The following is a 27,623-nucleotide window of genomic DNA, read 5'->3' on the forward strand; positions in this document are numbered from 1 at the left end:
TCTCCCTGAAATGGAGAGTGAGGCACATATCAAATGAAGTTTAAAAAGCATCCTTCTTGCAGGGCGTGGTGGAGCATACCTTTAATCCCAGCACTCGGGAGGCAGAGGTAGGAGGATCACCATGAGTTCGAGGCCACCCTGAGACTCCATAGTGAATTCCAGGTCAGCCTGGGCTAGAGCACGACCCTACCTCGGGAAAAAAAAAAAAAAAAAAAAAAAAGCATCCTTCTGGGTTGATTCTCCAGGTCCCATGTAAGCCAGATACACATGGTGATGTACGCATCTGGAGTTTGTGGTAGCTAGAGGCCCTGGCACACCCATTCTCACTTTCTCTCTTCCTCTAATAAATAAATAAATAAATAATCTTTAAAAAAAAAATCCTTGGGCTGGAGAGATGGCTTAGCGGTTAAGCACTTGCCTGTGAAGCCTAAGGACCCCGGTTCGAGGCTCGGTTCCCCAGGTCCCATGTTAGCCAGATGCACAAAGGGGCGCACGTGTCTGGAGTTCGTTTGCAGTGGCTGGAAGCCCTGGCGCGCCCATTCTCTCTCTCTCCCTCTATTTGTCTTTCTCTCTCTGTCTGTCGCTCTCAAATAAATAAATAAAAAAAAATGAACAAAAAAAAATTAAAAAAAAAAAGTGATGCATGCATCTAGTGTTTATTTGCAGCAGCAAAAAAAAAAAAAAGATAAAAAAAAAAAAAAAAGAAAATCCTTCTGCCGGGTGTGGTGGCACACATCTTTAATCCCAGCACTTGGGAGGCAGAGGTAGGAGGATCGCCGTGAGTTCAAGGCCACCCTGAGACTACATAGTGAATACCAAGTCAGCCTGGGCTAGAGTGAAAACCTATCTCAGGAAAAAAAATAAATCCCTCTAAAAAATGCATTTCTGGGATGCTTAAGTGATTTAATTTCAGTCACTATAACCTTTATGTTCCTGTTGGATAAAATACGTTGCAGTAACTTACTTAAGCTTTATCAAATTTAAGTCATAGGTAAAATATAAAATTGTTTTATGTTAAGAAAAATTTCTATGGTATGGAGTGGTTGTCAATATTAAACTAAAATCATTGATTGTCAAAAAATAAAAATAAAAAAAATGCATTTCTGTAATTACGGTGGCCCATGGCATGACTCTTTTTTTAGTTGGCCAAAGACCAGTGGGAACATCTTCCATGTCTATGGATCCTTCAGCGTGGCAGAAACCAGTGCGCAGGGGCTCTGCTGCTTTCTTCTGGCTTTAAGGAAAGAGCTACAGCTTCCCCGGGTAAAACTGCAGCTTTCACGGATTCATGTGAATTCTTTCAATCCCCCTGCGATTTCTTTTTTGGGGGTGGGTGGGAGAATGTTCAAGGTAGGGTTTCCCTCTAGCCCAGGCTGACCTGGAATTCACTATGTAGTCTCAGGGTGGCCTCGAACTCAGTGATCCTCCTACCTCTGCCTCCTGAGTGCTGGGATTAAAGGCGTGTGCCGCCATGCCCGGCTCTCCCCTGGGATTCCTAATGCTATCTTCCAGACACAACACTGCAGGATATTCAATAGCAGTTTGGACCAGGGTTTGGATGCCTCAGTCTTCTCAACTTCCTACGTCTTTCATTTTCTTCTAAAGCTACTTAAAGTCATAGTGACTAAAAAGACTCTTTGGGTGGTTGTGATTAACAAACAGCCAGACCCTTTATGGTTGTGCTCTGCGTAAGTTGTTTCTTGTTTTCAGTTTCCAATTAAGGGACTTGGGTTAGGGCTAGAAAGATGGCTCAGTGGTTAAATGCACTTGCTTGCACAGCCTAATGGCTCAGGTTTGATTTCCTAGTGCCCACGTAAAACCAAGACGCACAAAGTGCAAGTGTCTGGTGGTTATTCATTTGCCATGACAAGAGGGCCTACTGTGCCGTTCTCTCAAAATAAATATACAAATGAATAAATAAGGGACTTGGGCAAATGAAATAACTCATTGTTGGAAACACCAGCTACAGAGAAAGGCTTTTGCAATGTTGGGAAAATATTAAGAAATATAGCACTCGGGAGGCAGAGGTAGGAGGATTGCAGTGAGTTTGAGGCCACTCTGAGACTACAAAGTGAACTCCAGGTCAGCCTGAACTAGAGTGAGACCCTACCTTGAAACTTCCCCCCTCAAAAAAAAAATTAAGAAATAATGTTTAGGATGATTGTTTCTCTAAGATTTGCATAAATCTCTCTTCTTTAAGAACACAGTTGCTAAGGAGGGAATGGGGGGATACAGGTAAGATTTCCCAGGGGAGATTTTTCAGTTCTCTTCCACAAGTACTAACACACGGTGCTTTCATTTCTCCCTAGAATTAAAACTGAAGTGGCTCCCTGACTTTAGCGCCCACACTTCTGTGTTAGGGGTGAGAAACAGTCAAGGATCATTGTTTAACATTTAGCAGTGGATAAAATATTTCCTACCAGTATTTTACAAAAATGTAAGACAATGTTTTGTTTAAATTACAGGTTTATTTTCTTGATTTCCCTCTTAGTCCTGCATGCATTGTTAGCATAAGAAGCCGAACTTGGTCACCAGCTCCTTTGAAGAGTGGGTGGCACACAGTCACCCCTGAAGAACGGTCCAGGAATTCCAGACCTTGGTAACACTGTCAGTAACCTACACATGTTCATAGAAAAGTTTACCAAATATCCTGTTTAATGTAAACAAGGCAGGCGGCCAACAGAGTATTACAGTAACACTATTTTACAGGGCCCAGAAGTCTGATTATCTATCATGTTTTAACATAGCAAGTGTCACGATGACATGCATATTTTGATTTACTGTACAACCCAAAATGTAATTACCATAATTTGTGGCTTTAGCACTTCAATGTACTTCTTCTGTCAATACCTATAAACTTCATAACTAAATGGTAATTATATAGTAGTGCAATGATTTACAAAACTGTTACCATTAGTGTATGAAGTAATTCCATAATTTGTGCCCCATAAAATTAAGTGTAACAATCTTTACCCTAGCAATAGTGTAAGCAAGCTAAGGATTTTGGTCCATATATACATAAATATATACACATGTACACACACAATAATGTACAATTAAATCAAAAGGCTATGGATCCACTCATAGCTTACATATTGCACAAACATATATATTTTATAACATTACAATTATAATGTGAGTACTACAGACAAAATTGGCTGAAACAAATCAGAGTGCTAGCAAGTAAAGAATGACACATTGCTACAAATAACCTCGCACTATTATGATAGACACTGAAAATGTGCATCTACTCCCTATTTACACAAACGGGAAGCAAGGAAGAAATTCAGCTTGGACTTTGTGTTAAGGGTTCTTTCTACCTCACATGGCGAGGGGAAACAGCAAAGGAGATATTCAACTTCTGAGCGATATGGCATAGATACTGTTTCATTACCAAATCCAACTTACTGTGAGGACTTGTGCTGGTTCTAAGTCTGAGAGAAATATGTCAGAGAGAGAAAGTTAAAAGAAAATAAAGTTAAATTCTATCTGATTTGCACATAAGTCGGTAACTTAAGAAAAGGGTATCTTCAGAAGTGGCACATACACACACAAACAGGTACAAGTGTTGAAGCTTTCCTGAGCTTCACGGATTAGCAATAAGGTCCTGTTGTGAAATCAAGGATAAAGAGTATTTGGTTTGAGAGGTAACATCATTGCTATACCTACTGAGCACAATGAAGACCTTAAGAAGTGTCTAATATCTCTTAATGCCTTGTTTCACACAGTCCTACAACACAGTAATGCACAGCTTCATCCACAATGGAGGTGGTGTCGTGCTCCTGCAATACGCTGGCCGCTAAACGCAGTGTAACGAATGATGTCTCATCACTAAAAATTCCTGCAAGAAAATCATGCATGAGGAAGCAATCTCCCATGTCTGCTTCCTTATTTCACTTAAAAGTTCCTAGAAAACGCTAAGAGAGCCTTGCATTGCATTAGAAATGTTTTGTTGTTTTAACAATCATGAGTATTCTAGGTGAGACTTATTTTGTTCTTAATAAATAGAAAAAACTAACTATAAATCAGAAACACGAGTACAACAAAATGAGCAGAGAGACGCTGAGCACACTAACAAGCACAGGCCACATGAAGCGGCTTCTCAGGAGGGCAGAGGCAGCTCCTCCCCGGCTGGGACGTGTGACAGTCTCTCCCTAAGTAGCACGACGGGAAGATGGAGAGGAAAAGTGCTGCTGCTTTAACAACTCAACAAGAACAGAGAAATTATCTTAAAAGCAATATTTGAGTGACAAGTGTCACTTAGAGAACGGCTGGAAAGACACAAACAAACAGGGCTGCGATTCACACACACCACACTGTGCACCAAGCGTGGGCCACCTACACACGCCTACACTGCACACACTCACCACACCCAGTCCCCGCAAATCCTGTAACATGTAAACAGCACATTTAAAAGACTTTAAAATTTTCTTAGATCATTTAAGACAAAAGACTGAACAAAATGAAAAAAATGTAAACATTAAGAGGCCATTGGCATTGATTGCTGCCTACGGGTTATCAGTCAGTCAGTTGCCGACTCTACCATGCACTTCAGTAAGAAAATTAATTATAAAGCAATTCCATAAAGCAATTTTCAGAGAGGTGTGAGAGGGGGAAAGTTCTCAACCCAGTACATTAGCTAGCTTAGAAAAATACTATTTTTGCAAATGCTATTAATGATGAGCACAAATTCAATGCTGTTGCAAAATGACAGTTTAAATAAAGTGGGACCCACACGTGAAAATTAATCGCTGACATGGCTGTGGGCACAAAGAAGTGAAGGAGCATTTCTTTAAAAATATATATTAATCAAGAATTTCTTTACCATGTTAAATTGTTATTCTTAGAAAGGCTGAAGAAAGCTAGTGCTACTCTATGTTTTTCTCTTCCATGGAATTCACTGGATGGTTCTTGAATTGTATTTTTTCTCATTTATAGTTTTTCTAAAGATTTTGTTTCACCAGACTCTTAACCTTAAAAAGTTATAAAATTAGTGAATTTTTTCTTTTACTGCTACTTATTAATTCAAAAGAATACAAGCGTTTGAGTCCCAGAGAATGTCAAGATGCCTTGCAGCCAGAAAGGATATTAAGATAACAGAAAATCATCAGTCATGACACCAGAAATTTTGCAGCTTTCCCCAGTCATTAGAAATGCTTACTTCCTGAAGTTCCTCTGATTGTATCCTGGCCAACAATGTGCAATTTTATACAGAGAACCCTTATGATAAAGCCAAGGAAAACATTATGCCGCATGTGACCACAAGTGTCCACTCAATGGGTTCTTAGTGGCTCTGTCCAGTTTACAGCAATGCTTCATTTAAAGGGCTTTGTGTCCTCCAATGGCTGGGTGGCAATGAGTCCTTGCAGATGAAATGGACACAACAGTATGGGTCACCCAGGACTTGGAAGAAGCTCTTCACGGAGTGGAGGAAGCATGGTACTTCACAAATGCAATTGCAGCCAGCTCCTTACAGAACTCTTCTAACACGATCACTCCCTCTAGCAACGTGATGTGGTCGATGCTGGAAAAAGCAGACAACATATCAAGAGAACAGCAGATCATTGAGCTTGATGGTATTTTGATAAAAATATATAAAACACTGACTCACATAGGGCCTTCGGGTTCCAAACCAAGTAGTCGCTTTCTGACAAGCAGAAGTTTGGGAGTGAAGTCTTGAATTCGCTGAATTCGAATCATAAGGTCTCCAACAACCTGCATCAGAAGCAAGGACCTCAGTTCCCGAGGAAACTACATGGGGATTCTTAAAGAAAGTTGCCTTTCTATCTTAGTCTCCTAGCTATTCTTCAAAACACAAAAGCTGTAATATTATTTGAAAGGACAATTCCCTCAATTCTGTAATAGTTCAGAACCAGTTATCATCAAGCGAAACCCTTCGTGGCGCGATGCTACGGGCCCACGATGACAGGAGGATGCAAACTGGACAGGCTTGTCTACGGGCAGAGCAGGACTCACCCTGACAGTCACGGAGAAGAGGGATCTGCAGCCAGAGGCCAGGTTCACGTAGGGATCCAGAAGGTACTCATGGATGTGTGGGTGGGGGAAGAGGGACAGTCTGGATAACACCGAGGTCACCTGCAGATTCACATCGTAAGGCTGAGCAGAAAGAAGAAAAGAAGGAGCCACGTGTTACAACGGACATTGCGTGCTTCGCCGACTGTGTCAGCATGGCTCCCCAAGAAAGAAAGAACACCATCCAGCTTTCAGCACACACCCCTCTGGAGGAGAATACCCACACTAAACTGGCTCTAACCACTGAAGTCACAGCGCCTTTAAACCTATAAAACAACAGAAAGACAGGCACGGAAGAGACAGATTGATATGGAAGGAGGTGTTTTTTTGTTTGTTTTTTCTTTTCCAGGTCTCACTCTAGCCCAGGCTGACTTGGAATTCACTATATACTCTCAGGGTGGCCTTGAATTCACAGCAATCCTACCTCTGCCTCTCAAATGCTGAGATTAAACGTGTGCGCCACCACACCCAGCAGGTGTTTTAGGTAGGTTGATCTGCTTAATGACACAGTACCACAGGTCATCAAAACCCTCCCATGTAAGCTGGGCGTGGTGGCGCACGCCTTTAATGCCAGCACTTGAGAGGCAGAAGTAGGAGGATCACTGTGAGTTTGAGGCCACCCTGAGACTACATAGTGAATTTCAGGTCTGCCTGGGCTAGACTGAGATTCTACCTTGAAAGACCAAAAAAAAAAAAAAAAAAAAGAATAAACCACCAATGTGTCAGATAGGATATCAACTACCAACCACAGAGGACATTGCACTGAAGTCCTAAGAAAGTGAAGGTGCTTTATCTCTTTAACACAGTAGCCTAATTTCAGGGTTTGTGTACAGTTCCTTGAGTACTTTCTGTAAGTCCCACCACACTCTCCTTGAGTCTCGTTCTCTGCGCATCACAGCAAGCGGCTTGGCAGTGCCCTGTGGAGCTTGTCAGTGGAGGGCGAGGGGGAGGTGAGCTGTATGAGAAGAGCTGTGTTACTTCCTGATTCTTCCATCAGAAGCCTCTCACCCCTTCCTCTTTTCTTCTAAGCAGCCAAGGCAGCCGGGAAGGGAAAGGGGACTCAGGACCAAGCTCATCTGAGCATGGGATCTGCGGGCTTGATTCTCAGCCACTTTCAAGCCCTTGACCATAACCAACAATTACCAGTGAGTCTCTGGAACTCAAAGGAGAACATTTGGGCACATGCCAGAAGCTATCAGGCATGCTGATGACCATATATATGTTATATATATATATATATATATATATATATATATATATATATATATATATATATGTTATACTATTAAAAACTCAACTCCTGGGATCCAAATCCTCTACCAGTCATTTTTCTTTCCATAAGACTCATAAGCATGATTTTTTCTGAAAGAAAAACTACTTCTGACTCACTCTATTTCAAAACCTAGCCTTAAACAAGACAAATGAAAGGAAATTTGGATTCCCATTAAAGAAGGACTTAAGAATATAGTCTTCGGGGCTGAGTGTGGCAAGGCAATTGCTTGCAAAACCCACTGGCCTGGGTTCAAATCCCCAGTACCCACATAACGCTGGATACACAAAGTGGTGCATGTCTGGAGCTCATTTTCAGTGGCAAGGCCCATATTCACTTTCAAATAAATAAATAAAGTCATGTTTTAAAAAATACATTCTGCTACCTAATAATATCTGCAATAGAATATAGCTTTCTTCAAGACTCAACTCATAATAAACAATGAATTCTCATTAAACTATATTTCAGATATAAAAGAACCAATCACAGAAATCCATTTTTAAAGTGCACTTGGTAAAAATGTGAACAAAATAATTTAAGCTATAACAAATCTAGAACTCCAGTGATCCTTCATTTCAGGTAGTTACGATCTTTAGGGCTAGCGATGCAGTGTAGTGGGAAAGTGCTTAGTCAGAGGTCAACACAGTCTGCCTTTCAACCTGACGCCTATGTTTACATTTCTGAACGTGGTATTACTTTGTTTTGCAACTTTTTTGTTTGTCTGTTATTTTTTGTTTGTTTGTTTTTTGTCTTTTTTTGAGGTAGGGTCTCACTCTAGCGCAGGCTGACCTGGAATTCACTATGGAGTCTCAGGCTGGCCTCAAATTCAGTGATCCTCCTACCTGTGCCTCTCAAGTGCTGGGATTAAAGGCGTGAGCCATCATGCCTGACTGTTCTGCAACTTTTAACAGGAATCCAGGTCATTTAAAGCTGACAGTAATTCTTCATTTTGATTATGGCACTGGGACTAAACCCAGATTCTTGTACAACCTAGTCAAGAGATTTTCTGCTAACTATATTCCCAGCACACATTCTTTCTTTCTTTCTTTTTTTTTTGAAGTAGGGTCTCACTTCTGGCCCAGGCTGACCTGGAATTCACTATGGAGTCTCAGGGTGGCCTCGCACTCACGGCGATCCTCCTACCTCTGCCTTCTGAGTGCTGGGATTAAAGGCATGCGCCACCACGCCCACCTTCACATTATTTCTTAATATTGTAAAAATGAAAATAAATTTCTACAGGGAGGTCCCTTATGACCCAGAACATTACAGGCCATTGCTAAGGCTATTGGTTGCCAACCTAGCTAGATGATAAGGCCCTACTGCTGAAGACTCCAACACTTGGGCTGCAAGTTACCGAGAAATCAGGCTGCAGCTTAGCTGGAAAGAACAGTGCAGCCTCTTAGAAGAAAGAAGTCAAGAATGGTGTGAAATAGCAGTGGACCCTGCAAGCCTTAAGACTGGCTAGCCAGGCCAAATGTATCAACTGGTGCAATAGTGTCATGTCTGTTATGAGGGAAACCATTTGCTTTCTAACTGGACTGGAGGCCTGCTCCACAGGAGGTAATATATACCTGGTAATTGAAGCCTAGTCAAAAATCTATAGCTGAGGAGTTCATAAGCCCTAGAAGAGTAACAACTACTGTTGTCTGGCTGAATGCATACATTATATTATGCCCACCAAGCATTTTCACAGGTTTACACCCCTATATTAATGCTACTCCCACTTTTGGTTAGAGAAGCTTCTCTTTACAGGTGGCGGTGACCACGCCCTCCAAGACCCAGGGTCCATTGTGGAAGAGGTGGCAAAAAGAATGTAAGAGCCAAAGAAAGGGTACAAATGCTTACGATGCTGTCACCCAGATATAAAATGGCCTTGACATTCATGATCTCTCAATGCCTAATACTACCTACACAAGACCTTCATAATAGGAGGAAAAATAAAATAGACTTCAAAATCTAAGAGAGACTGATTAAAAAGAAGAAAGGATTCAATGGATGGTGGATTTGGAATTGGTGAATTGGGGGGTGGTGGGTGGGAATTATCATGGCTTATTTTGTATACTTATTGAAAACAGTCAGTAAAAAGTTTTAAAAAAAAAAAACAGGCTGGAGGGATGACTCAGTGGTTAAGGCTCTTCTTGCCTTCAGACCCTAAGGATCCAGGTTTGATTTCCCAGTGCCCACATAAAGCCAAATGCACAAGGTGGTGCATGCATCTGGAGTTCGTTTGCAGTGGCTGGAGGCCTTGGTATGCCCATTTTCTCTCTCTTTGTCTATATCTCTCTGCTTACAATTTGTTACATAATATACTTTTTGTTTATTTATTTTGGTTTTTTGAGGTAGGGTCTCACTCTAGCCCAGGCTGACCTGGAATTCACTACAGAGTCTCAGGGTGGCCTTGAACTCATGGTGATCCTCCTACCTTTGCCTCCCAAGTGCTGGGATTAAAGGCATGTACCACCATGCCCGGCTACATAATATATTTTTAAAAAGCTGGGCATGGTGGTGCACACCTTTAATGCTAGCACCTGGAAGAGGTGGGACGATCGCCATGAGTTTGAGGCTAGCCTCAGACTACATAGTGGATTCCAGGTCAGCCGGGGTTAGAGCAAGACCCTACTTTGAAAAACAAAAACAAAAAGCCAGGCATTATGGCACACACCTTTGATCCCAGCACTCAGAAGGCAGAAGTAAGAGGATCACCATGACTTTGAGGCTAGCCTGGGACTAGAGAATGAGTTTCAGGTCAGGCTGGGCTACGGTGAGACCCTACCTTGAAAAAACAACCAAAGAAAAGTTTTTAAAAGGGCTGGAGAAATGGCTTAATGGTTAAGGCGTTTGTCTGTGAAGACTAAGGATCCAGGTTTGACTCACTAGGACCCATGTAAGCCAGATGCATAAGGTGACACATGCATCTGAAGTTTGTTTACAGTGACGGAAGGCCCTGGTGCACTCATTCTCTCTCCCCACCTGCCTCTTTTTCTCAAAAAAAAAAAAAAAGAAATCTATATAAAGTTTAAAAAGGAGGCTGGGCTGTAGAGATGGCTTAATGGTTAAGGTGTGTGGTGGTTGTTTGCCTGCAAAGCCAAAGGACCCAGGTTCAATTCCCTAGGGCCCACGTTAGCCAGGTGCACAAGTGGGCGCAAGCATCTGGAGTTTGTTTGCAGTGGCTGGAGGCCCTGGCATGCCCAGTCTCTTTCTCTCTCTCTCCCTCTTTCTCTGTCAAATAAATAGATAATAAAAATAAAGAAAACACCGAAGAAAGATAAATAAAAAATAAAAATAAAAAGGGGGCTGGAGAGATGGCTTGGCAGTTAAGGCATTTGCCTCAAAGCCAAAGGATCCTGGTTTGACTTTTTTTTTTCCGGTTTGACTCTTTAGGACCCACGTAAGCCAGATGCACACGGGGACGCAAGCATCTGGGCTTTGTTTGCAGTGACTGGAGGCCCTGGCATGCCCATTCTTTCTCTCTCTCAAATAAATAAATAAATAAAATATATTTTTAAAAAATATAAACTTTTCTAACGTGCCAAATGCATTTGGCTTATTTATGTATGTATGTACTTGCCCGGGTGGAGGGGCATAGACTGCAAATAATGCCAGACACTTGCACTACTTTTTGCATCCAGTGTACATAGGAGTCTTCGGAACTGAACCTGTTTCTAGAAGCTTTGCAAGCAAGCACCTTTAATGGCTGAGCCACCTTCCCAGCCTCTTGGCCCAAATTGACTACAAAGTCTGAATTAAACCAATAACCTTTTACTTAAAAGCACACTGATCTCACCAGCAAATAGTCAACCTTCTACCCAAGGCTAAATATGCAGATAGTCAAAATGAGATTTAAATCGAGTTTTTAAAAATTTCTATTTGAGCCGGGTGTTGTGGCTTATGCCTAGAATCTCAGCACTCATAGGCTGAGGTAGGAGGACCAGCATGAGGTCAAGAGCTCCTCGGGCTACAGAGTGAGCTTCAAATCAGGCTGGTCTAAAGTATGACTCTATCTCAAACCAAACCAAAAAAAAAAAAAAAAAAGTTCACTTGATAGTTTTTGAAACTGCTAATAATGTATTTTAAACAATTTGCATTTTTATTATTTGAGAGAGAGAGAGAGAGAATGGGCACACTAAGGCCTCTGACCACTGCAAACAAACTCCAGATGCATGTACCACCTTGGCTAGCTGGCTTTATGTAGGTAGTGGGGAATCGAACATGGGTCCTTACACCTTGCAGGCAAGTGCCTTAATTGCTGAGCAATTTCTCCAACTACAATTTGCATATTTATAAGCATTTTTAAATGCTTACTTCATTCTTACCAGCAAATCTATGATTAAGACAAGTCATATCAACCTCACTTTTAACAATAAGGACACAGACGATGTGTAAGTTATTTGCCCAAGTCCAAACTCCTCTCTCAGGACAGGGATAAGACTTTGTATTCTTGTATTTTCTTTCTTTCTTTTCTAAAAAAATATATTTTATTTATATGAGAGAGAAAGAGGGAGAGAGAGGGAAAGAGAAAGAATGGGTGTGCCAGGGCCTCCAGCCACTGCAAAGGAACTCCAGATGCACACACCACCTTGTACATTTGGCTTCATGTGGGTACTGGGAAACCAAATCTGGGTACAAGTGTAGTCTCATCAGTAAGCTCCAGATAAATGAAAGATTCTTACTAAAAAATGAGGTGGGTCAAGCGTGGTGGAGTACGTCTTTAATCCTAGCTCTTGGTAGGCAGAGATAGGAGAATCACAGCCTGAGACTACATAGAGAATTCCAGGTCAGCCTGGGCTAAGGAAAAAAAAAAAAAAAAAGATGTGTATGGTGGCACTGTAAACCATGGTCCAAAGCTCATGGCTGGGGAAGTCCAAAGCCCTAGTAGGATAGCTACTATATTTTTATTTATTTATTTTTTAATTAAACAGACATGAGGTGTTCATCAAAGTATCTTCTAAATAACTAAATTTAGGTACATAGATCAGAGGTGCTGACAGCTTTGGTCAGAGAAGCACTGTTCTGCAGGGGTCAGCAGTGACTCAGAGTCTCGTAAGTGGTCAAAAGAGTGCTCAGGCATAAAAGGGACGCATGTAACATCAGCCCAGCTGAGGCTCAGGGAATACTGCAGAAGACGGGGCAGAAAGAATGTAAGAGCTGGAGAAAGGTAGGGAATGCTGACTTCTGCCCATGCCACGACTGCTGCACTCTTGAACCCACAGCAGCTGCAGTTACCTACACAAGGTTAGGTTTCTCAAAATCCTTTCAGAGAAGGAGGAGGGGCTCACAGGACCTCACTCTTTTCTGAGGATTTACTCCCAGCCAATCGTTGATGGGGAAGGCACCCATGCTCCTATAAACAATCCTAATGAATCACTGGGTCACAAAAAGTAAAAAATTAAGTCATGAAATTAGATGGGAAAAGAAATCAGTGGAAGGAGGACAAGGGAAAGTAATGGAGGGTAATATGATTGAAATACATTACACATATATGTGAAAATGTAATGATGGAATACATAATTGTGTGTAATATATGCTAACAAATACACTGAATAGGCAACATTCTTAAGGTATAACACCTGAGGCTGTCCTCTGGTGCATGTGCGCGCGCACACACACACACACACACACACCTGCACAAAGATGAGCATGTATACACTGACGCATGCCACATACACACACAGGCAAGAGAAAAAAAAAAAAACTAGTACATTAAAATGTATTACCTGATCAAGAATTCTTCCCATTCTGTCAAATAAAACCTTCAAAAAATGGCCTTCAAAGAAAGCTGCTTCTAAATTACACTTTTCCAACGCTTTTGGAGACCCCGGCCACTCCCATCTTAAGCAGATAGCACAGTAGTCCCGGAACTAGGGAAGAAATAACAACTGGATCATTAAAGAACCACCAAGACCACGACCTCACAGTGGCTGGTGCTAGTTACACAACACCTGCATAACAGAAAAAAAGAAAAAAGATGGACATCAAACTAGAAGAGAGACGATTTGGAAAGAAGGGATTCAGTGAGGGGGGTTCAGGAGCAGGGAAAGGGAGAGCAGTGGGAGGGATTATAATCATGGTATATTATTGAATATGCAGGGCATTGTCAATAAAACTGAGATGAGCATATGAAACGACGTGCATCCTGAGGTGAGGTGCCACAGTCACAGGGGAGGGAGGATTCGGCGCCTCAATGGATGGGCACAGTCAGCAGCACAGTGGTCACAAGAGATATGAGTTGGTAGGAAAGATGTATTTTAACTTCATCAATGTGTCTTTAAAGGAATTTAACCCTTTAGTCATTTCCCTGGCAGATTCTGAGCTTAATTACAAAGCAAAGACCCAACTTGTTTTTGTTGTTATTTTTTCATTTTTAAAAAATTATTTTATTTATTCATTTGAGAAAGAAAGAGAGAAAGAGGCAGACAGAGAGAGAGAGAGAGAGAGAATAGGTATGCCAGCACCTCTAGCCACTATAAACAAATTCCAGATGTATGTGCCACCTTGTGCATCTAGCTTTATGTGGGTACTGGGGAGTTGAACCTGGGTCCTCAGGCCTTGCAAGTAAATGCCTTAACTGCCGAGCCATCTCTCCAGCCCTTTTTTATTTTTTTGTTCATTTGTTTTTTCGCATTCTTTTTTTTAAAATTTTTATTAACATTTTCCATGATTATAAAAAAAAACCATGGTAATTCCCTCCCTCCCCCCGACACTTTCCCCTTTGAAATTCCATTCTCCATCATATTACCTCCCCATCTCAATCATTCTACTTACATATATACAATATCTACCTATTAAGTATCCTCCTCCCTTCCTTTCTCTTCCCTTTATGTCTCCTTTTTAACTTACTGGCCTCTGCTACTAAGTATTTTCCTTCTCATGCAGAAGCCCAATCATCTGTAGCTAGGATCCACATATGAGAGAGAAAATGTGGCGCTTCTTTCTGGGCCTGGGTTACCTCACTTAGTATAATCTTTTCCAGGTCCATCCATTTTTCTGCAAATTTCGTAACTTCATTTTTCTTTACCGCTGTGTTGTTGTTCTTTGAGGTAGGGTCTCCCTGTAGCTCACTTAGTCTGACCTGGAATTCACTGTGTAGTCTCAGGGTGGCCTTAAACTCCGGGCAGTCCTCCTATCTCTGCCTCGTGAGTGCTGGGATTAAAGGCATGTGCTACCACACCTCTAGTTATATATATATATATATGTGTGTGTGTGTGTGTGTGTACATACATATATATAAACACACACACACACATTTTTTTTTTTAAATTGAGACAGAGAGAAATGGCACACCAGGGCCTCAGCCACTTCGATCATTAAACTCTAGTCACTTAGCCACCTAGTGGGCATGTGCGACTTTGTGCTTGCCTCACCTTTGTGCGTCTGGCTTAGGCAGGATCTGGAGTACAACATGGGTCCTTAGGCTTTGCAGGGAAGCACCTTAACTACTAAGCCATCTCTCCAGCCCCAGACCCAACTAGTTTTTAATGTACTCTAAAATATTACATATAATGATGAACAATGGCCATTACTTAAAGAAAGTTTGATGTTTTAAGAACATATTTACTCTGGGCATGTTGTCATGAGGATAAAATAGTACTACTCAAATGGCAGTCCAGGGCTGGAGAGATGGCTTAGCAGTTAAGGCATTTGTCTCTGAAGACAAAGGACCCAGGTTCAATTCCCTAGGACCCATATAAGCCAGATGCACAAGGGGCACATGTGTCTGGAGTTTGTTTGCAGTGGCTAGAGGCCCTGGTGCACCCATTCTCTGTCTATCTTCTCTTCTCTCTCTCTCTGCTTGAAAATAAATAAGTAAAATTAAAACACACACACACACACACACACACACACAGTGGCAGTCCATGGACAAAAAGCATGTAGCCAGGTGTGGTGGCTGATACTTATAATCTAAGCACTCGTAATCTCGGTACACATAGGCAGAGGTAGGAGGATTCCATGAGTTTAATGACAGCCTGGAGTGAGACCCTATCTAAAGACAAACAAACAAACAAACAAGCATGTAACTGGGTAGAGTCTGAAAGTTGCAAGGAATGAAGATGAAAAAGATGAAAGGTTGGAGAATTAATCCAAAAGGAGCCTGAATGCTAAAATTGGATATCTAAGAATCTAGACTGAATACCGTTAAGAAAGGAGAAGTGGCGTGACTTTGCTAAGTAAATGAAATCCAAGTAGGAGGAAAAGACAGGAAGCCAAGGAGCAGGAAGATAGACCAATCAGAGACATCCCAAAGGGCCAGTCTTGGAGGAAACTGCATGTGCCACTGACCACAGTGGGACAGAAAGTGCAGATGCAGGTTTAGAGGAAGCAGAGATACAACTAAACAGCTCAGTATGGTCTGAGACATCGAGATACTGCAGGTGAGAAATAGAATTCACAAGGGATGGAGACTTAGCCAGAAGACTGCAAAAGGATGGAGATGGGAAGGAGAGCCAGAAGAGCAGCAGGAAAAGGAAGAATGCTGCTCAAGGAGGACTGGGCCCGGGTAGCAAGCTCTGCCAAGTTGCAGGATACAAGATTAATATACAATTCTATAACATATAATTCAGATTCTTCTATACACAAGCAATGAACAAACAAAATAAATCCAAATCACAATTTTATTTATATCGTACCAAAAAACAAGAAAGCTTCAGGAATAAACCCAAGCAAAGAAGTGCAAGACTTGCACACTGAAAACTATGAACTACTACTTGAAATACAGTGAACTTGAGTGAATGGAAGGCCACCTGTGTGCTGGAACTGGACGACTACATCTATTAAGATGGAGCAGCCCCAAAGCAGTCTTGATTGGTGTAGTCAATGGTGTGTGTATTCTAAGTTTTCCTTCCAAAATTAATTATGTACTTACCTGTCTATGAGCATCTCGGAGGTAGGTATCATATCCAGTGCCTTCAACATGGTAGGATGATTTTGCTTCATCAGGAACCAGACAGAGAAAGCTTAAAGAACAGTGACCACAATCAATCATAAAATAACCTCATACTCCACTAACATTTCATATTGATTAAAAGAGCTGATGCTGTTATAAGGTTGGCCAAGTGGAAAACTAAGTTGTGTGTTAACTCCTTATTTTGAGTTAGCCTTGTCATCTACTTATTTAGTACAATTTCATTTATTAAATGTTTTATCAAAAAAATTACTAATGCCACATAAAATAGAAGTGAGCCTAAGAAAGACTTTTTTATTTTTAGATTGCTGTACAATGACAAATGGTCAGTTATTAATATTAGGAAAGTGGCTGTAAGCAACTGAACTTGAGTGATTTTTATGCACCATATCTTTTCATTTAAGCTAGGTGCATTTTTTTAACTGTCACTTGCCAGAACTAGGCATAATAGTGACAGCAGTGAAAGGGAAGATAAATAGAAAATTGCCACAGAAAAGGCAGCTCTGAAAAATATAAAAACACAACTGGAAAAAAGGACTAGCTTTATGCATAGCACACATGCTTAGTATGCACAATTTGATAAATTAGCAATTGCCAATGCTGCTATGATAGAGAAGTACTTAAAATTAGGTCACTTATATTGGTAAAAATTCGCATACTGAATGACTCTTTCATTTTCAATGACTGTTCTTTCTTCTTTTTGCTGGGCAGTGATGAGTACTGATCCCAGAGGTCAGTGCATGCGAGCACATATTCTACCACTGAGCTACATCCCAGGAGCAGAAGATTATTGTTCTACTAAGCAGAGCTTTTCTCCTGGTGTCAACTATTGCCCCAAGCTGGAACTTGCCACATAATGAGGACAAGACAGCTGACATCAATAATCCTGACGGAAGATGAAATTCAGAACCCACTTCTGTAGAAACGCAACAGCAGTAGTAGCACATCCCACAGTAGGAGGTGGAAGTCAAATCCATCCAGCAACTCACCTATTCACGATCTTATGAACTTCAGTTTTGCCGTCATTTTTGGGGTGGTCTGGACTAGCCCGAGGAGAGGAACTAAGCCACTCTTGGTTTGACAAAGTGTTATCTGGTGAAATGTCAGTAAATAATGGATCTTCCTCCAGATCTCTAAGTTTAATTTAATGATGTATAAAAAACAACATTTATTATGACATTTTCTAAACCAAAAGATTCTCTGCTAGTTTCTGAGAAACTATTACATTGTTTTTCAAATATATAGAAGAAATAAAGTATTTAATACACAAATTAGCATTTAATGTCAATCTCAAGCATATACTACTAATCTGGTAATAGGTGTAAGGAACAGTTTAACAACACTTGCAATTTAAAAGGAGGGTATCATCAGGACATCTGAATTTTACTTTTAAAAGTGTTTTGACTTAGACATATATTTAAGCGTAAGAGAGAGATTAAGAACGGAAAGAAAGTTCTGTTTCTATGAAACACTGTAATCAGAGTGAGATAGAAACTTACACTGCTCCTGCTATTAAGCCATTCTCGACCATGTCCTTGTCTTCGGGGCACAAAGGTTTATATTCTGTATAATTTCTTTCTTCAAGATTTCTTAGGACCAAATTGTAAAGGATGTGCTCATTGGGCTTTTGTAGAAGATGTTCAAACATTCTCAGTGTCATTATGCTTATCTGAAACAAAATTGATTAAGAACTGAAAAGGGGGCGGGAGAGATGGCTTAGCAGTTAAGGCATTTGCCTACAAAGCACAAGGGGGTGCATGTGTCTGGAATTTGTTTGCAGTGGCTGGAGGCCCTAGCACACCCAATCTATCTCTCTCTCTCTCTCTCTCTCTCCCCCTCTGTCTCAAAGAAAAAAATAAAATATATATATATATATAAAAGAACTGAAAAAGATCTTCACGTAGACTGTTGATTTTACCGTCCTGTAAGTCACATTAAAAAGGGGCTGTCTGGCTCTTTCCCTGCCGCCACCAGGCCGCCGGGCCACCATGGCCGAGAAGGCACTATTGCTGGAGGTGTACGGGACGCGACACGGCTTCAAGCGGTGCTGAAGTGCCCTCATCCAGGACGGCCTGGCGCGTGGAAACCCTGAAGCCGCCAGAGCCGTAGACCAGCGCCAGCACAACTGTGATGGGCCCATGTATGTCAGGTTGGTGGGGCCTTTGTGCTGAGCACTGAATCAACCCAAGTCAGGCAGACGACAAGAAGAAACTAGGGCAAAGGGCAGGCCTCTGCAAAGCTGATGGGGAGGGGAAACCCCACAAGGCCGCTGGCTGCAGCTGCGTGGGTGTTACGCGCTACGCAGGGATCTTAGGCCAAGGATGTCATCAAAGAGTACTTCACATGCAAGAACTGAACAAGTAAAAATATGGCTCATTTTCTTTAAAAAAAAGGGGGGGGCTATATGGGCTGAAGAGATGGCTTACTGGTGAAGGTATTTGCCTACAAAGCCAAAGGACCCAGGATTGATTCCCAAGAACCCACATAAGCCAGATGTACAAGATGGCACGTGTGTCTGGAGTTCATTTGCAGTACCTGGAGACCCTGGTGTGCCCATTCTCTCATATAAATAAATAGAAATTAAAAAATACACCAAAAAAGCGTTGGGCTGGGCACAGTGGGACACACATTTAATCCCAGCACTCGGGAGGCAGAGGTAGGAGGATCACTGTGAGTTTGAGGCCAGTCTGAGAGTGCATAGTGAATTCCAGGTCAGCCTGGACTACAGTAAGCCCCTACCTCAAACAAACAAAAAAACAAGCAAACAAACAAACATAAAAAACGGGTGTGGTAGCACACACTTTAATCCTAGCCCTTGGGAGGCAAAAGTAAGAGGATCACCATGAGTTTAAGGCCACTCTGAGACCACATAGTGAATTCCAGATCAGCCTAAGCTAGACTGAGACCCTACCTTGAAAAACTGAAACCAAACCAAACCAAAACAAAAGAGGCTGTATTTAAAATACTGTAGATCATTAAAATGATCATTTCAAAGACCCCAAGTCCAATATCAAGTCGCTGCACAGCTTACCTCATCAGATATATGATCACAATGTTCAATTAACCTATGTCTTAGAGGATGTCTGCTGATTTCTGCCAGAGTTTCCGGTTCCCTCTGCTCTCCGAGGATAAAAACCACCATTTCTTGCAGCAAAACATCAGAGGTTACTTGTCGAACAATACGATGCAGCAGGGCAGTGGCCGTGAGAATGCCCATCTCAGAACTGCACACAACAGATGGCCAGTTAGTGGACAGAAATGACATAACGACAACTTTTTCCCCTTAAGGAAAGAGGTCACTCACGTCTGCATTAACTGAGGCTCCATTACACCGGTGAAAAATCTTTCATGAACAGCTTTGGCAAGAGCAACAGCAGTCGTCTACAATATAGCATGAACATCATTATTAATTTTTAAATTGTAACATCAATACATCAGCTTGCACTCCCATATGAATTAATCTAGAAATATAAAACTCAGCTGGGCGTGGTGGTGTACGCCTTTAATCCAGCACTAGGGAGGCAGAGGCAGGAGGATTTCTGTGAATTCAAGACCAGCCTGAGACTACATCGTGAATTCCAGGCCAGCCTAAACTAGAGTGAGACTCTACCTTGAAAAACCAAAAGAAACTAGGAAAGAAAGAAAAAGAAATATAAAGCTTGCCTACTGGGGACAGGGAGGGAATTACCATGGGTTATTGTCTACAATTATGGAAGTTGTCAACTAAAAAACAAATTAAAAAAAAAAAGAAAAAAAACCTTGCCTATTGACCGACCACAAACCTAGACTATTTGAGGGTTTTTTTGTTTGTTTGTTTGTTTTGGTTTGGTTTTTTGAGGTAGGGTCTCGCTCTAGCCCAAGCTGACCTGGAATTCACTATATAGTCAGTCTCAGGGTGGCCTCGAACTCACGGCGACCCTCCTACCTGCCTCGCAAGTGCTGGGACTAAAGGCGTGTGCTACCACACCCATCTTATTAAATTATTTCTAAGAAATATAGGATTTAAAACATTATTTCAGTAACTCTGGAGTAATTAACATCTCTTCAGAGAGAAGGTGGAGAGAGGGCAACGGTGTGAAGTCAGTGCTCATGAAGCACTGCTCGTCAGACTTAATGACTCATAACATAACTGGGGATGCAAACCAGGGTTCCAATCTTAATAGACACATTTTTTTTAATTTTTAAATTTTTATTAACATTTTCCACGATTATAAAAAAATATTCCATGGTAATTCCCTCCCTCTCCACCCCCACACTTTCCCCTTTGAAATTCCATTCTCCATCATATTACCTCCCCATTACAATCATTGTACTTACATATATACAATATCAACCTATTAAGTATCCTCCTCCCTTCCTTTCTCTTCCCTTTATGTTAATAGACACATTTTTAAAATGCCATGGAGTTGGGGATTTAGCTCAGTGGACGAGCACTTGCCTAGCAAGTGCAAGGCCCTGGGTCCTGTCCTCAGCACTGGAAAAAAACAATCACAAAAGGATTAAAAAAAAAAAAAACCAAACAACAATTAAAAATAAAAGCTGGAGCCGGGCGTGGTGGCGTACGCCTTTAATCCCAGCACTCGGGAGGCAGAGGTAGGAGGATCGCCATGAGTTCGAGGCCACCCTGAGACTACATAGTGAATTCCAGGTCAGCCTGGGCTAGAGTGAGGTGAGACCCTACCTCGAAAAACCAAAAAATAAAAAAAAAATAAAAAAGCTGGGTGTGGTGGCGCACGCCTTTAATCCCAGCACTTGGGAGACAGAGATAAGAGGATCACTGTGAGTTCAAGGCCACCCTGAGATTACATAGTAAATTCCAGGTCAGCCTAGACTAAAGTGAAACCCTATCTCAAAAAACCAAAGATAAAAACAAAAAACAAAAAAACAAGGGAGCCAGGTGTGGTGGCGCAGGCCTTTAATCCCAGCACTCGGGAGGCAGAGATAGGAGGATCACCGTGAGTTCGAGGCCACTCTGAGACTACAGAGTTAATTCCAGGTCGGCCTGGACCAGAGTGAGACCCTACCTCGAAAAAACAAAATAAATAAATAAATAAATACATAAAAACACAAGGGAACTAAAAATGTCAAAAAATAACAATAAACAAAATTCAAACCTTTTGTGCTTCCTTAATGAGCTGATCACAATAATCAAACCAGGAAAGAAATGAAATTAAGGCTCGTTTCCCAGGGAATGCTGTAGCATCTTCTTTATGACTGTAGGAGTCCAACCTGTAGGACACAGAAAACTGGTTAAGTCCAAGGATGAGGCCTGTGTTCCACACGAAAAAATGAAGGCCCGCGCGTGAACTCAGTGCACATGCTAAGTAGTCACAGAGCAGCACCAGTTAGAAGGGGATTGTACAACAAGGCAAAGATATGGAAACCCTTTCAGATAAAACATGTAGAGCATCTCAACCTTAAGTGGGAAGAGAGAGACTAAAGCAGAGTAGAGCAGCAGGAGAGAAGCCATTGGGACAGCTCCTCGTGCTTCTGCCACAAACCTGAAGTGCAATGAAAAGGTGGAGGTTCCCAGTGCCAGGATTTTGGGGGAAAAAAAAAAAAGAAAATGGAGACAGAGAGTTTACAAAAAGATATAGTGGGGGCTCAGCGGTTAAAGATGCTTTCTTGCAAAGCCTGATGGGCCTGGTTTTCGATTTCCTAGCACCCATGTGGAGCCAGATGCACAAAGCGGTGCATGTGTCTGTTCTGTTTGCAGTGGCAGGGGTCTGTGGTATGCCCATGTAGTCTCTCTCTCTCTCTCTCTCTCTCCCCTTGAAATAATAATAAATTTGAAAAGAAAAAAAAAGGAATAGTGACTGGCCAGCTACTCTTCCTGCCTCAGAATGCAATGTCACCATAATGGCAACAAGTGTTCAGCCACAGAGAGTAAGCAGAAAATTGCATGCAAAGAACCAAAAATAAAGAGGGGTAAACTTGTGAACTAAAACACAAGCTAATTATGTTAGAATACTAGGCTGGTGATACGTATTGAGTTGATGAAAAGTTTCTTGTTCTGACTTATATCTTTAATGACTTAAAAATGTTATGATGTTGAGAAAAATCATATTATCTGATTTAAAAAAACAGTGAGTCAAGGGTTAAAAGACTGAAGTAGGAGAGATTCCACAAAAGCAGGCGATGGGACACATAGATGGCTCTAGAGATGTAGAAGTTATTTAAAAGCAGAGTCCTTCCATAAAAATTTTCTGATGGTAATAAAATAACCAGCTGTGCTGGGAGTGATGGTGAAAGCCTTTAATCCCAGCTCTCAGGAGGGAGGGGTAGGAGGATCATTATGAGTTCAAGGCCAGCCTGGGACTGCAGAGTGAATTCCAGGTCAGCTTGGACTAGGGTGAAATCCTACCTTGAATTTAAAAAAAAAAAGTTTAATATTTTATTTTTATTTGGGAGAAGGAAAATGGGAGGATGTGATGAGGACTCAGAATAGGAGATGAGACTTAACTAAAGCAAATTGTATTTGAAAATGCCAGGATGAACGATACCCAAATGTCTATGCCAACTAAAATTTAAAACAAGCCAGGCGTGGTGGTGCACAGTAATCCCAGCACTCTGGAGGCAGAGATAGGAGGACTGCCATGAGTTCAAGGCCACCCTGAGAATACAGAGTGGATTCCAGGTCAGCCTGGGCTACATTGAGACCCTATCTTGAAAAACAAACAAACAAGCAAACAAATAAAAAGCAGTAATGACTAACAGCTATTAAGTATGTACAATATGCTTATCCTTGCAGCAAAAACTTTCTGTATTTTCTTTGACTCCCTCAACCCCATTATTCCTCTAAAAGGCCTTTATATACTAGAGAGACAGACTGGGCACCAGCCACTGCAAACAAACTCCAGATGCATGTGCCACCATGTGCATCTGGCTTACGTGGGTTCTGGGGAATTGAACCTGGGTCATTAGGCTTCTCAGGCAAGTGCCTTAACCACTAAGCCATCCCTCCAGCCCAGGTTATCCTTCTTAATGAAAGCCCTGAACAGACAAGAATAGCTGTACTCTAACAGCTAGATTGTTCCCAAATCAATTCATTACCACTTACTAAAAAAACTGAATATAATCCCCAAGAGAACATTCCATTTAAGACCACTAATGTTAGATTTTCGAAGCCAAGGTTTTCTATCACTGTAAAACAATAAAGAATCATGAAATGTCAGCGTGTGACAAGGGACCTTTAAGGGAAAATGCAAAGAATAGTGCTTACCCCCAATTGATGGCTTCCACAGTCTCAATATCTAAGGGATCCACTGACTGAGGTAGGGCCTTGTACAGGGAGGCGAGTCTGTCGGTCAGCAGTTCGCACAAGCAAGTGCTCTGCGTAAGGCACTTTGCAGCTGCAGGCTCTGGCAAGCTCACCAACAGCATCAAGCCCTCGCACGCTTTCACAGCGATCCGGCCGTCCTGAGGGAAAAAGCACAGCCTTCAGTCCTTGAATTAGAGCCACATCTAGCTGCTAGGGAGATGCAATATAAAAAGATTTAGTGTTTTACAACAAGGACGAACAGACTTGTTCCTACTCTGAGTGTACCATTGTGAGGCTGGGGAAAGGTAAGATGATGACTCACAGGACTTCTGGTAAGGTTTAACAAGGAATTCACTAGGTTGTAATCCTGGTTTGGGCGAACAACGCAGGCCTCTGGCAGTGAGGTGACGTTGAGGTCATCTAAGCTTGTGGACAGGTCATCCATCTGGTGAGGGGGCTCCTCCTCGGACTCTGTGTGTTCCACTCTGGTAGCACCACACAGCTCCTCGGGCTGACAGGACTGGCCTGTATCAGTTGACAAGGAATCCTGACCTTTCAACGTGTCTTCTGAAATTACATTCAGTGTTCCTCTGGAAGCCAATGACTTCAATTTATTCTGAAAACAAATGTGATTATAAGGTTCACATTAAGAAATTTTATAAGCCAGAGAACCAGAGAGATGGCTCAGCAGTGAAGGTGCTTGCCTGCAAAGCCTGATGGCCCAGGTTCAACCACCCAGCACCCATGTAAAGCCAGATGCACAAAGTAGCACATGCATCTGGAGTTCATTTATAGCAGCTAGAAGGCCCTGCTGAGCCCATTCATTACCTCTATTTGCAAATAAATAAATAAGTAAATAAATGTATATATTTTTTTAAAGAACTTTATAAGCCAGAAATCACATTTTAGTGGGCCCTTCTTCCTCCTCCCTGTCTCCTTTCTGGTGTGGAGCTGGGGATCAAACCCAAGACTTCACACGTGCTGGGCGAGCTTTCTCCCACTGAGCTGCAGCCCTAGTCCTAATGAATTCTTCTATAATTAACATCCCACGTGCTTAAGTACCAGTAAGTGTTACATCAAATGCAAATACTCAGGCTTATAATAAACTATGTTTTAGATATAATTTTATAATCACGTGGAAATTAATGATACTTCATGCCAATTACAAAATGTTTTACACTGACTTTAAGTAATGAACACTATTAGGGACAATTACATGACTATTATTAAAAACAGCTAGCATTACTGGAAGTTTCAATGGCAGTTAGATTTGTGTATTTTTCAGCCATTAGGCTAAATACATAAATACATCACCTCAATGTTGATTCGATTTGGATGGGGGGTGGGGGGATGCAAATATACAAACAACACTACTTTAAATATCAGCAGTTGCTGACATTAGGGCTGGAGACAGCTGTGTGGATGCACGCACCTCCGGTGCAAAGCGTGAAGGCCCAAGGAGGGCTGAGGCTGCTAAGCGCAAATCCCCAGACCCATGAGAGATGGCTGTGTGGTCTTGATGCCTGCAACCCGTGTCCCACAGGGCAGTGGGTCTTCGAGCCCCACATGGGGCAATGGGGCAGAATTTGTACAAGGACATGCTAACCCAAAACAAAGCCAGGAGGAAAAGCAATGGAGTACTTCATCCAATGCTCCCCCTCCAGCCTTCACAGGTGAGTGACATCCACCCCAGGTGAGCATATGGGGCACCCCCCCACACACATACACATACCCCCCCACACACACACCACACAAAAGAAAAAAATGCTAACATTAGACTTTAAGTTTCCACAAAAGCCCTCAAATTTTCTTAAGTTTTTAAGAACTTTTTTCTTTTCCTCTAAACTTCCACTCTACGAAAATTAAGATTTGCTTACTCAGCTATCCGTCCAAACACAAAGAGAATCTTAACTGAAGCAAATTATTAGTTTCAAGGCAAAAATGTCTGACTTTCCATTTCAACCTAAGAGAAAAAATAAGATTACACACAGAGCTGAGGTTCATCATGAAGCAGCCTCTCCACAGGGTCCAATTCAGAGCTGGGCTCATCACAGATACACACTAAAGGTTGAATTAATTCAAGTTCCTACCTCCAAAATGATAGCACAATAATTATAAATCATCTTCATTGCTATAAAACATCATTTAGACAAGTCTTCTTGAGACATATTAGCTCACAGCACACACATATACTAAAAACAAACTATGAAAACCTGATAATTTCATACAGAATCAATAGCATGTCACACTGAATGACAGTAAAACATTTTTATAGCTCTAAAATTCTAATACTGTAGGAAGAGCTGTTGCAAATAAGCATGTTGAGAGGAAAGGCAGTCCTAGGCATGACTGGACAGTGCTGGAGTCCTGGTCTTCCACTGGGCTTGGTAACAGGAGTCCCAGCCACGCGGTGCAGATGCACAGGCCCTGCTTGGTGGGGCGCCTGAGGCAGCCGGGGGTCTGCACTTAGAAAAGCCCCCTGGTGAGGAACCATGGCTGCAATTCTTGCACTTTGCTCCCAGTATAACTGTGGAAATTTGAATGTGATGGTATAAATGTATGGCCCCATAGACCCAGGAGTTTTATTTAAATTAAACTTGTAACCTGGGTCTCCAGGTACCCAGATGGTGAATGTGTCAGTGGGGACAGAGCTGCATTCAGGCCCAAGGGTGTAGAAGGAGCAGTGTGAGCTCTGGCGGCCCACGCTGGCCGGCAGCGCTGGTTGTCTGGTGGTGCCTTTCTGCTTGGCTCTTTGAGAGGGAGCCCGAGCTGCTTTCACCACTGAGGGTGCCTCCTACCACAATGACTGCCCCCTTTCCTTGTGAGGGGTGGATATCATTAGTCCCCTAACACACTTACGCACATGACCCTGGAATCTCTTCCCCAGACTTCCCTCCCAAATCACAGACCTGCAATATCTTTCCCCATCATGGAATCACGAGAACACAAAGCACCCAGGACCCAAATTATCATCTATCCCTGAAAAACCTCCCTAGGGCTCCCCTCTTCTTATTGCGGTCTCATTCGGTCAGGACTTCAAGCACTCGAGTGGCCCTGTCTCTGCTTCCTGCGTCTGAGCAGTTCCACACTGCACAGAGCTAGCTACCTCCAGCCCCGCAGCAATAGACCCTGCCTCAGCCCGGCTACCGCTGGCAACTCAGCTTCTGTCCTTGTCAACCGATTGAATGGTTCTACCAACTTCCAAGCAGGTTTCCCCACATTTCACTCTCCTCCTAAAGGAACCAACTGTACAAAATGCTGCCACCTGGAAAGAATGTAAGAGCCAAAGGAAGAGCAGGACTCCTTATAACATGCTCCTCCAGACACAAAATGGCCTGAATATCCATGACCTCACAGCACCTGACACTACCTACACAAGATCCTCATAAAGGAGGAAAAGATCATGACATCAAAATGAGAGAGAGACTGATTGAAAGGTGGAAGGGATATGATGGAGAGTGGAGTTTCAAAGGGGGAAGTGGGGGGAGGGAGGGAATAACTATTATTTACAATTGTGGAAGTTGTCAATAAAAAAATGTTTTTTTTTAAAAAAATAAAAAATCTAAAAAGAGAAAAAACAAAACAATTGCTGCCACCAATTTCATCTACTTGTGTGTATGTAAGTATGTGTGTGGTGTGCATGCATATGTGTGTGCATATGTGTGTGAGTATGTGCACATGTGCAGTGTATGTGCACGTGTGTATGCAAGTGGAAGCCAGAGGCCAATATCACAAGTCTTCTCTGATGGCTCTCTTCTTTACCTGCTGAGGCAGGGTCTGGTCTCTCACTTGAGCTCAGGGCTCAACAATTCAGTTATACTAACTAGGCAGCTTGTATGCAGGATCCCATTTCTGCCTCTCAAAATGCTATTTACGGAAGCCACACTTTGCATTTACTGAGTGCCAAAGGTCCAGACTCTGGTTGTCATATTTGAGTAACAAGCACTTTATCCACTGAGCCCCCAATTTCACTTACTGAGTGTCACAGTCAGGTTCGCATTGCTGCTAGAACCCACCCAACTAAGAGCAGCTTGTGGGAAAAAGAGGTTTATTTTGGCTTCCAGGCTCGAGGAGAAGCTCCACGATGACAGGGGAAAATGACAACACGAGCAGAGGGTGGACATCACCCCCTAACCAACATCAGATGGACAATAGCAACA

The 27,623-nt window shown here is 42.1% G+C and overlaps 1 protein-coding gene and 1 pseudogene across 2 annotated transcripts in view; one reads left to right on the plus strand and one right to left on the minus strand.

Moving 5' to 3' along the window:
* Window positions 1–2,448: 2,448 nt before the first annotated feature.
* The window catches only part of Fhip2a (FHF complex subunit HOOK interacting protein 2A), a 52,820-nt gene continuing 27,645 nt past the window's right edge, over window positions 2,449–27,623 (minus strand). For both annotated transcript variants that reach the window (XM_045154803.1, XM_045154810.1), the window contains exons 6-17: window positions 23,786–24,079; window positions 23,425–23,621; window positions 21,317–21,431; window positions 19,507–19,583; window positions 19,234–19,426; window positions 17,702–17,871; window positions 17,192–17,335; window positions 16,164–16,254; window positions 13,018–13,161; window positions 5,977–6,117; window positions 5,612–5,715; window positions 2,449–5,524 (exon numbers count right to left, since the gene is read on the minus strand). In XM_045154803.1, coding sequence (XP_045010738.1) covers window positions 5,419–5,524; window positions 5,612–5,715; window positions 5,977–6,117; window positions 13,018–13,161; window positions 16,164–16,254; window positions 17,192–17,335; window positions 17,702–17,871; window positions 19,234–19,426; window positions 19,507–19,583; window positions 21,317–21,431; window positions 23,425–23,621; window positions 23,786–24,079 — 1,776 coding nt within the window. In that variant the 3' untranslated portion in view covers window positions 2,449–5,418. The remainder of the gene's footprint in view (window positions 5,525–5,611; window positions 5,716–5,976; window positions 6,118–13,017; window positions 13,162–16,163; window positions 16,255–17,191; window positions 17,336–17,701; window positions 17,872–19,233; window positions 19,427–19,506; window positions 19,584–21,316; window positions 21,432–23,424; window positions 23,622–23,785; window positions 24,080–27,623) is intronic.
* On the plus strand, window positions 17,914–18,558 carry LOC123463363 (annotated as a pseudogene).

Source organism: Jaculus jaculus, chromosome 1, assembly GCF_020740685.1.
Source record: "Jaculus jaculus isolate mJacJac1 chromosome 1, mJacJac1.mat.Y.cur, whole genome shotgun sequence".
In the NCBI taxonomy this organism is placed as follows: domain Eukaryota; kingdom Metazoa; phylum Chordata; class Mammalia; order Rodentia; family Dipodidae; genus Jaculus; species Jaculus jaculus.